This window comes from Denticeps clupeoides, chromosome 11, assembly GCF_900700375.1.
Source record: "Denticeps clupeoides chromosome 11, fDenClu1.1, whole genome shotgun sequence".
Classification (NCBI taxonomy): domain Eukaryota; kingdom Metazoa; phylum Chordata; class Actinopteri; order Clupeiformes; family Denticipitidae; genus Denticeps; species Denticeps clupeoides.
Genome location: NC_041717.1, coordinates 15,559,229 through 15,570,089, shown reverse-complemented (window position 1 = coordinate 15,570,089; position 10,861 = coordinate 15,559,229). Strand labels below are relative to the sequence as shown.

Here is a 10,861-nt window from a genome sequence, read left to right as displayed (position 1 = left end):
TAACTGCTGAGTCCTCGTCACTGGACGTGAAGGACAAGTTTGTCCTGGTGAGCCCCAGGCTGGAGCTCCTGGACTGGAACTGCGTTCGTCTGGTCTACCAGATCACCGGTGCCGGTTCGCTGCAGCTCCACCTGCGACCCGAGGGCGAAAACTTCGACTTCACCCTGTGGACAGCAAATAAGCCCTCGGACAGCTGGCTTATCGCTAGCGTTGACCTCCCCAACACTACTAAACCCTACCAGGTGTGCAATCTTCTGCAGAGCATCTTCCATTCAGTAATCGCCCCTGCTGAAGAAAAACGGCAGCCATGGGCGCTTACCATGAGACCCATGGGTCAGTGGTCTTAGTGCTAAGTATCGGGTTAAATATGTTCAGGGATGCAATAGTAGTTAGTGGGGTTTCAAAAATTCAATTATAATGCATCTTTTTTTCTTAATTGGTTAAATTTAGTTGAATGGAATAAATGCATTCTTTTAATAGCGCTAAGATCCCTGCTAATAAAATGTGAAAGTGAAGTGTCACAAAGAAACGTGTCCTTTGCTTTTAACATCACTCTTGGTGAGCAGTGGGCAGCCATGACAGGCGCCCCGGGGAGCAGTGTGTGGGGACATGGGTTCGCTTTCCTACCTTTTACTTTCCTTTTTACCTTACTTAGCAGACACTTTAATCCAAAGCGACTTAGAAGAGGAAGACACCAGCAATTCTCGTTCGATTTCTATAGATTTTGAGTTTACAAAACTAAGAGCCCTGATAAGGTCTAACAGAAAAAGAACATGCTCGGAAATTGTTAAGTGCTAGACGAAGAAAACATTTTGAAATTTATTTTGTGCAGTGTGTGTGCATGTGCGTTTGTAAGTGTTAGATTCATCTGAAATACTTTTTGAATAAGTGGGTTTTCACCTGCTTCTTAAAGGTGGTCGTAGTCTCGGCTAGTCGAATGGAGGAGGGCAGGTTGTTCCACCAGCCAGGGACAACAACGGAGACGGAGTTGATTGGGATCGGAGACCCCGTGAAGAAGGAATTTTCAGTCTCATTGCATTTGCAGATCTGAGAGGGCGTGCAGGAGTGTAGCTAGGTAGTATTGTATTGATGTAGGAGGGCGCAGTTCCATATACAGCCCTGTAGGCAGCATCAAAGATTTAAACTCAATGCGAGCAGCTACCGGGAGCCAGTGGAGGGAGGTAAGAAGAGGCGTGACATGGGTGTGTTTCGGCTGATTGAAGATGAGACGGGCTGCCACATTTTGGACCATCTGGAGTGGTTTTATGGTGACTGCAGAGGCTCCAGCCAGGAGAGAGTTACAATAGTCGAGTTTGGAGATGACCATTGCCTGGACGAGGAGCTGCGTAGCCTGTTGTGAAAGAAAAGGCCGAATCTTGCGAATGTTGTAGAGAGTGAACCTGCAGCATCTGGAGATCGCAGCTCGCAGTGATGGTTCAGACTCAGTTTGTCGTCAATCCAAACTCCAAGGCCTTTTGCAGACGCCGTGGGTGTTAACACTGCCTGCTAGGCCACCACTGCTCCAAGGCCTTTTGGCTAACATCTTTGATTTCACAAATAAATAACATTTGGAACAAGAATAGCGCTGCTTGCTTGTTGGCTTTAATTGGAAGAGGAGGAGCTGACTGGCCATTTGATTTCTTTTCTGACAACATGAGACATGTTATGAAAATGTTAGCGAGTTAGCAAGTGTGCTACATACAGTCAGGCTGATTTATATATATATATATATATATATATATAGAGAGAGAGAGAGAGAGAGAGTAAGTATGACTGCAATGGAAAAAAATTATAGTCACTAATACAGCTTACACACTTGTCTCTGTAATAGTTTTTAATATGCCTCATAGCAAGTTCATTGCAAAATCTGTGATTGATTACTTTAAGAATAAACTAAGCAATTGTCAGCCCTAATTATAAGCCTTTTGACTTTTTTGGCATGTTTCAATTCAGGAGACATTGTTAAATGAGATGGATAATTGCAGTGTCCCTCCAAACAAAACGCTCTATGAATTATGGGATAGGTCAGACCATGAAGGCTTTATCGAAAGAATTCTTGGCCCAGGAGAAGATGGATGCATTTGTGGATCGCATTTGAAGAAGCCTCCAAATTGGGACAGCCTTGTCAGGCCGGTAATGTCACAAATGTGTCCTCTGAAGGACCTGGCCCCTGAACTGTGTCTGTAAACTACACCTTTTATTATTAGTTGATATGCTTCTCTCTATCTTGTTCTTCCTCATCACCATTTTAGCTTCTAATGGAGGGCACGCCCGGGCAAGGAGAAGGCAACAGCCTGGCCCTCTTTGAAATCCACATTGTACCTGGCTACTGCATAGGTCAGTGTTACCAGTTATCAAATGTTATCAATAAAATGCATTCTGCATTAATTCCATAATGTGATGTGTTTGACATTTCCTGCAGAATGTAACTTTGAGGAGCATCACTTGTGCGGCTACAATAATCAGTGGAACCCCAACGTGAATTGGTACGTGGGCGGCAGCCTTGCTCGTGACCCTCAGTCCAACCTACCAGATGACCACACCATGAACAATGAAAGAGGTACTGTGTACTAGAGTTTCCTCCCGTGGCTTTAGCTAGCCCCATGTGCATAATTCAACGCTGATTTAGGATGGGTTTTTTCAGCTGAATGTCCTTTAGAAAAAAAATCCCTGAAAATACGTAAACCATCATTATAGAATGTCAGTGCATTGTTAATTTATGAAATATTGAAAAATAATGCATTGCGCGACGGCACTACTGAATTGACTGTAAAGTGTAGAACTAATCAAGCAAAATCCATACCATACAATTCAACGTTGTTTATGATGATTTAATTAAATGAATTGCTGCTTTACATGTTATTCATCCTTTTTGGCACTGATGTAACACTTATTTTCTTTCATTAGGTCACTATATGTATGTAGATTCAGTTTATGCAAAGAGGTTCCAGGAAGTGGCCAAACTCTCATCTCCAATGACGACCACCCCGATGTCAGGCTGCCTGTCCTTTTACTACCAGAGGGACCAGGCCAGGGGGAACTTTTTCTCCCTCTTCACAAAGGATGAGCTGGGACACTACGAAGAAATATGGAGGCCTGACGTCTACGCCACGTCCACATGGAAGTTAGTGCAAGTTGACATCAAGGCGCCGCATCCCATAGAGGTCGGTACAAAGTCATTTCCTTGGCAGCGACTTTCGATAAAAACAACAAAGCCGTTAAGAGCGGATTTTATGGTCCAGCGTTGCTGTAGCCCTGCACATTTACTGCCTCAGCTGAATCCTTACAGCCCAAATCCTGTGCGATAATGTGATAATGTTTCTTCATTTAACATGGCTTAGACTTTCAGACAAAGGACACTTGAGGTTTTTTTGCTCTCGGAGTCGTTCCACACCAGTTCATTTTCATAATTAAACCCTGCCATTGTGGCCGGGGGGACCTGGGCCGGAGTGAGAGGCCGGTCATTAGTCACTCAACAGGACACCGGCCTGGAAACTTGCTGGCGGGAATTCAGGGGGAACTGCTAACTCGTCTGACCGGATGCATTCAGTCCATAAAATGTTCTATACCATGATACCGTGAATGTTTATTTGGCCGTGTGACACAACGCGTGTGGCTGCTATACCAACACAAAGCTCCCTGGAGCAGATTGACCAGCTCCCAACCACAGGTGACACTCCGGCTTTGTGGATGAAGTCTTGAACCGGCAATGGCTACGCCAGAACACTTATGGCCAGATCGCGTTCTCAAACCCTTGTGTAAACACGAGCGATGGGCTGGGCAGCGGCCGCTGCGTTTGAGCCGCTGCAGCCGGCGCGGTGCTGCGCAGAAGTAAATAAATGAGGAGAGAATGTGCAGAGAGCCTGAGGTCAGCTCTCCGAATGTTTATCTCCCATGTTGTCGTGACTTTTCAAGTCAGCTTTTTACAGCGTGCAACCCGCAAACTGTAACCTGGAAACCTGCTAGCTGTATAATGAGTGTTATGCACCGCACTAAGTTTTTTTGGGGGGTAAAACAACACGTACAGAAGTGGTTAAACTGGTAGTAAAAGCAATAAGAGCACAATGTCTGAGTTCAAAATCAGGGGTCCACGTTGCTTGTAGCCCTTGCGGCCGAAAGTTAAAAAAACTTTCAAATCCCTTTAAAGTGCCAGCCAACCAATACATTGATGCTATTTTCTTGGCTGCGAACGTGTTTGGCGAATCACATGGGATTGTTGCGGGTTAAGCGGCTGTGTTGTGACTAGTGAGAAACACCCATTGGTCGCCGCCTTTGTTCCCTCTGCACAGCAGACACGCCCACCCCTAAGCGTTGATGTGGCACTTTTGTGTGAGCGTACAGTAAACAACAAAGCAGGTGTGTAAATGGAATAAATATATTTTAACGTGCTTGTTTAATTAATCACATTGATAACGGACAAGATTAAATTTCATAGCAACTGTCCATAGTAGAAGAATGTGGTTTAGGAGAATACAATTATATAGAATGTTGACTGTACTGTACATCATATTAGGACAAAGGTGGTGTACAACAGTGAAGTTAACAAATACTGTGCGTGTATAATGCATTAAATATGTTATGCCGGAATGTAAAGTGGAAGCATTTATGGTAAATTTACAGCATTTTTCAGACGCCCTTATCCAGAGCGACTTAAAATCAGTAGTTACAGGGACAGTCCCCCTGGAGCAACTTAGGGTTAAGCGTCTTGCTCAGGGACACAATGGTAGTAAGTGCGATTTGATCCTGGGTCTTCTGGTTCATAGGCGAGTGTGTTACGCTAGGGCTACTACCAACCTACAAACAAAACTGGTTCATACCTAATATCTAATAAAATGTAAAGTAATAGGTCGTCAGCTTGTGATATCGGAGGATGCCTGTTCAAGCTGCAGGTGACTGTATAATGAACCCTCAGAGCTGTTGGCGATTGATTTCTGAGTAGTGGGTGGGGGTGTTGTTGCGGAACTGCCGGCCGGCTCTGATGGTTGGACTGGCATGGAGTGGTGTTTTTTTTTTTGCTGTGTGCAGGCGGTGTTTGAAGTGGCCTTCAACAGCGCTCGAGGAGGCTACGTCGCGCTGGATGACATCTCCTTCTCGCCACAGTTTTGCCACCAAGAAACGGGTCAGATTTGTACTGTTGTCATGGCAGATTTCCTGCTTTTGCGTATACAGACACACACACATACGCATTAAAAAGCTATTTTATCAAAAGTCTTGTGACTGAGTTGGCTCCAGCTCTGTTTCAGCTCTGGTATAAACTATTTCACAACTTCATTCAGCCAGGCCAAGTTTTAGACACATGTTAAATACAGATACCCCAATGGAAATAAACCAAGCAAACATCCTAGGACCTGACTTTTGTGTTCCAGAGCCCATCTTTGACCCTTCCATCTCTGACTGCGACTTTGAGGAGGGCTACTGCCAGTACTACCAGGAGCGTATTGGAGGCTCCGTCTGGAACAGGGTATCGGTAAAACCAAACGTCTACCGGATTGGAGACCATACGACTGGAACTGGTAGGTTGCTCCAGCTATTCTGTATTGTGTGGCTCTCATGGATCTCAGGAGTTGACTGTGCCCAGGAGGAATGACAGAACTAAATCAGTTCCTCTCTATACTTTATTATATCCCTATTATATATATTTTTTTAAACATACTTTACAGGCGTCAGTGTCTAATGTCTGTTTAGATGAGCGATAGGGGGAGAGAAAGGTTTTTAGGTTTCTGTAGTTTCTGCAGTGTTTAATGTGATGGATGGCCAGATGTAAAAATTACCTCCTAAACTTCACCTTCATCCACCATCCAAGATTTTAATTAGGTTTTAATGTAATGTTTGTATTTGTGAAATACATTTTAAGAGGATCACAATGAGGACTGTGTTAAAACAGGCAAAAAAAAACGCTAGATGCAAAAGTGTACTGTATACCTGTCAGCCAATCAGCATCAAGTATTGATCCAGGTTATATTATAATAAGAATTAGAACAATTATTTTAACATGATGCTTGATGACATGTATGGTGGTGATGTTGCAAAAGGAAAACAACTCATGTTTCTACACCCTCTGTAGGCTCATTTCTTCTTGCCAACACACGTTTTACCAACCGCCCAGGGTACGTGGGCCGTCTTCATGGACCCCTCCTCCCGGAGAATCACAAGTACTGCCTCAGGTTCTACTACACTGTACATGGCTTCGTGAAAATGGACAATGCCCTTGCACTGTACCTCTACGAAGAGAACAACGTAGCCCAGGAGAAGATCTGGACCATCTCTGAGACCTCCAGAGACGTCTGGACCGAGGTGGACTTAACCTTCCAGAAGCCCATGCCTGTTAAGGTGTGAAAGTTTTTATTTGCAGTTTGTGTAGTGTATTCTTCAGCAGGTTATATGCACGTCAGTATTCTGTGTGCGTTGTGTTCATAAAGGCCATGTGACATTTTCCTTTCTCTGTTTCCTGTTTAGATAGTGTTTGTTACCATCTGCAGAAACTTCTGGGACTGCGGGCTAGTTGCTCTCGATGACATCACGGTGACACTCGGCGACTGTCAGGTTGCTGTCGGTAAGAGGGCTGTATCACTTCAGGAGCGTGACTCGGGTTATAGGGCATGGAAGCCTGTAATTACGGGAGCAGCTGAGAAACAGTTATTAACCGCTGTTTCAACAGCATTCCGAAGCTGATGTTGTTTTCCTGCTCACATGCCATGGAGCTGAAGCGGCCAAACATGAAAAGAAGCAGAGAGAAACCGAGCAAAAAAACGAAAAAAACACACACACACAACCACTAGCAGTAGAAAAAGAAGACAGACAGTGCTGAGTTGTTTCCTTTCAAGAGCAGCCAACATGGGGGAGATACATGCCTGCGAATTCAGAAGAAAGCAACAGCGTAAATACGCTGTTCAGTCGTGAGACGATATCTAATACTGATTAGGACCACCCTTTCCATCACCTCGAGATTTGCAACAGAGTGAGAGGCACAGGCGATGTGGTGTTAATCGTGACGATGCTGATCTGTAGGCTAGAACAATCGGCGCGGCACCGGCATAGTGGGAGTGGGGAGTGTGGCGGGCGCAGCGTCCATCAGTGGGGAGTGTAGTTCCATCCCATTTATCTATTTATTATTTTTTATGGGAGCCATTGCTTGTTGAATTTCAACAAGTTTCAATGCGCCTTTGTTGCAAACATGATAAAGTTTAGAAAACTCAAAATGTTAAGTCATGAGGTCATATCACGTCTTTGCAATGGGAAAGTTGCCTTATTGTTTTTACAGTGTTCTTCAACGTGATCAGGTACTAATTATATGATCAAACCAATCTCACTAAGCAAGGAAAGGTGGACTTAACCCTCCTGCTCATCCTGTCTTGACAGTTGAACCTTAAATGAAAGTGTCTTTATTATTATTATGTAGGGTGGTAGTAGCCTAGTGTAGGGTGGTAGTAGCCTATTGGGTAATACACTCGCCTATGAACCAGAAGACCCAGGTTCAAAACCCACTTACTACCATTGTGTCCCTGAGCAAGACACTTAACCCTAAGTTTCTCCAGGGGGGGACTGTCCCTGTAACTACTGATTGTAACTCTGGATAAATGCTGTAAATGTAATGTAATGTAAATGTTGTTATTTAACTGTGGCTGTGGTTTTTAGGCCCTCTGCGGCCGCCCACAGGGCAATGCAACTTTGAGCTTGGCGACTGCGGCTACATCCAAGAGAAGAATCTTCACAGGCACAACTGGATCCGCACCCGAGGCCAGACTCCCACCTCGTACACCGGACCCAGGGGAGACCACACCCTAGGGGTGGGTGAGTTAACTGCATGTCCATCTGCCCCCTTTGCTCTAGGACATCCACCTGCTCTGCTCTAAACGTAATGAACTGATCCACCTGACTCCGCTGCCTGCGGATATCAGTTTATCCTCCGAATCTTTCCATTAATTAACAGGACTGGCTTTTTGGTGACCCGAAACTCAATTTAATGGAGTAATTTCCAGAAAACTGCTATTGATTTGTCACAGGAAGCATTGGTTCACTAGATCCCCTACAGTCATGTTCTTAAATCATCAGATAAGAGAAAAACAGCAGTGAAATAATCACTGGAATGACTTGGTTTGCATGGTTTGGTTTGTTTTCAGGGTACTTCATGTACATTGAGGCATCCCACATGTTGTCTGGTCACTCTGCTCATCTCGTGACACCAGAGCTGCGGGGTTCCGACGGCCCCCAGTGCCTCAGTTTCTTTTACCACATGTACGGATCAGGGACGGGCCTGCTGAGTGTGCTGCTGCATCGCCTCCACCACGGGACCCGTCCCCGTCACCGGGACACCTTGCTCTGGAAGCGGCAAGGAGAGCAGAGCATCTCGTGGATGCGGGCGATGATTGAGTACGAGTGCCGCACCAGACACCAGGTCAGAGGAAACCCCGTCCAAACTGCTTATGCTTGTGACCCAATACGAAGAAAACAGCTGGGGATGCGTTGATACTCGGTTGCTCAGATCAGATCAGCGGCAGTGGTGGCCTAGCGGTTAAGGAAGCGGCCCCGTAATCAGAAGGTTGCCGGTTCGAATCCCGATCTGCTAAGGTACCACTGAGGTGCCACTGAGCAAAGCACCGTCCCCACCCACTGCTCCCCGGGCGCCTGTCATGGCTGCCCACTGCTCACTCAGGGTGATGGGTTAAATGCAGAGGACTAATTTCACTGTGTGCACTGTGTGCTGTGCTGCTGTGTATCACGTGTGACAATCACTTCACTTTCACTTCACTTTCACTGTGATCCTTAGTAGGTTCTTATTATAGGCGCATGTTGATCGCAAATGTGTCTTTGGCCACACTGAAGAACCACCTACTCTGTGTATTATGTAGTCAGAGCTGTTCACTAATAAATTCTGACTCACATGGACATTCTGGAGCTTTGGCAAAAGTGAAAAAAGCACACCAAGATATGTTACAACCAGCCCGCTGAGATTGGCAGTCTTGTACAGCACCCATTTTAATTAAGGATTGTTAATTTACAATTGTGCTTAATGTCAAATCAAGGGATGATACTAGTGAATCAATGGACAATCTTTTGTGGAGAAACCTTTTAATGTGATTTTTTGATGACATTGTTTGGGTTGATTTTGCCAAGCAAATAATTTAATATGACCATCAGTGACCAAAACTTGACAAAATATTAAAGAAGGATAAACAAATTATGATTTATACTGACCACTACTACAATATTTGCATTGTCGGAAAATAGATTGCACAAAATGTAGATTTTACTTGTTTTTACAGTTGTACTGGTCTTTGATAACTATTGCTGATTATGTGGAAGATTTTGTAATTGTAATTACCAAATGAGTCAAATGTCTGAAAAATGGTCCAAGGACACAGGATCCCATATTCTGGGTTTTTCCTTAAAATGATCTCTTGTCTTTGTGTAATTTTGGCTCCTTTGCTTGTAACAGATTTATTCATATTAACAGGTTTATTATATATATAACAGGTTTATTCATATTTTTACAGATTGTGTTTGAAGCTACCCGTGGACCATCAATAAGAAGCGACATTGCCATCGATGACATAGTCTTTAAACATGGATCATGCAAAGGTATCCTTGCGCAGGCAGCCTGTAACAAAAGCACATAGTATACTGTTCTGAACACAGACAGGAACAGCAGACATTCTCCAAAGTTTTCCCGTGGCCCGTTCAGCAGCCCTGTCCCAGCAACATTCCCGGCACGTAGGCATAGCTGCAGTGCAGCAGAACGTGTTAGGGAAAGAAAATGGATTGCGGCCCAGCAGATCCCAGCGGGCCGCTGTTAGTGGTCAGGGCTGAGGTGAGTGGAATACCTGCTGCTGACTCAGCTCCCCCCCTCCACCGCGGCCCGCCTGTCTCCGGCGCCGGCTGCACTGCTACATCTGTGTACTAGCTGCCTCGAGGCTTTTCTCATCTGCTGCACTTCTGGCCCTCTGATGTACAGTCACAGTAACTGAATGAAAGCAGGCATCCAGTAAACAGAAAGGCCTGTCGTTGTGTGATGCATCGAACAAAATCTGCATGTGGTGATTACACACTTTTTCATTCAGGCATTTAGTAATCAGCTAGCTCAGTATGTGCACAGTTTGCATCCTTTCTGAAACGGAACATGCATTAAGCCTGACCACTTCTACTGATTCTCATTTTCAGATTCCGGAGACAGCATTCCATATTCAGGCTTCTCTGAGAACTTCAACGAGATTGAATACTGAGAGACACTGCAGCCTTCATGGTGTTGAGTGCAGTGAGCGTGGAGGATCAGCTTGACGTTTATTGAGGAACAGTTCTTGCAGCTTTTAAAATGTAGATCAACGTCTGTATGTTACAATGTAGTCGTGCATCGCTGTGCAGAATGGTGTATTCATTCCACTGCTGCTCTTTTGAGGTGGTTGGGGTTATCTGGTTGTCGAGTGGTTCATTTAACATCGGACGGTCCTACAAGCCAGGAGTATGGGTGTATGGGTGCCACCTCCTTTTATTAAATGTCTAAGAATGTTAAATGACAACAAACATAATTGTAACATTTCAGAAAATAGCAGTTTTCCCCAAATGTAAAGAAAATATTTTTTGAGTGGAGTGGATTTTGTATTTATTTGTATTATTTCTACTCAATAATAACAGTTCCACACAAATACAATGAATGCAATGTGTTGTAGTGTTTTAAAGACTGATGTGTTTTGATAAACTCATGACAAAAGGAGGGTACAGGGACTTCATGATCAACATTGTACTATTATAACACCTCTTTTGAGAAATGTTTGTAATAAAACAGTCTGAAAAATAGCTTAATGATCTTATGATTATTCATTATGCCTTCAGCATTCAAAAAATCCTATAATCTATATGCCTACAA

General features: G+C 44.3%; 1 protein-coding gene across 3 annotated transcripts in view; it reads left to right on the top strand.

Moving 5' to 3' along the window:
- Nucleotides 1-10,791, top strand: part of mamdc2a (MAM domain containing 2a) — a 13,253-nt gene extending 2,462 nt beyond the window's left edge. Inside the window, exons 3-14 of one of the 3 annotated variants that reach the window (XM_028996209.1) lie at nt 1-242; nt 2,253-2,337; nt 2,423-2,560; nt 2,908-3,164; nt 5,026-5,119; nt 5,367-5,513; nt 6,065-6,330; nt 6,457-6,553; nt 7,636-7,791; nt 8,121-8,395; nt 9,495-9,579; nt 10,159-10,791. The exon at nt 1-242 is cut by the window's left edge and continues 9 nt beyond it. In XM_028996209.1, the coding sequence (XP_028852042.1) occupies nt 1-242; nt 2,253-2,337; nt 2,423-2,560; nt 2,908-3,164; nt 5,026-5,119; nt 5,367-5,513; nt 6,065-6,330; nt 6,457-6,553; nt 7,636-7,791; nt 8,121-8,395; nt 9,495-9,579; nt 10,159-10,220 (1,904 nt within the window). In that variant the 3' untranslated portion in view covers nt 10,221-10,791. Of the gene's footprint in view, nt 243-1,770; nt 2,134-2,252; nt 2,338-2,422; nt 2,561-2,907; nt 3,165-5,025; nt 5,120-5,366; nt 5,514-6,064; nt 6,331-6,456; nt 6,554-7,635; nt 7,792-8,120; nt 8,396-9,494; nt 9,580-10,158 lie in introns of those variants that run through there. The other 2 variants (XM_028996210.1, XM_028996211.1) reach the window with 2 other exon arrangements.
- The last annotated feature ends 70 nt before the right edge of the window (nt 10,792-10,861 follow it).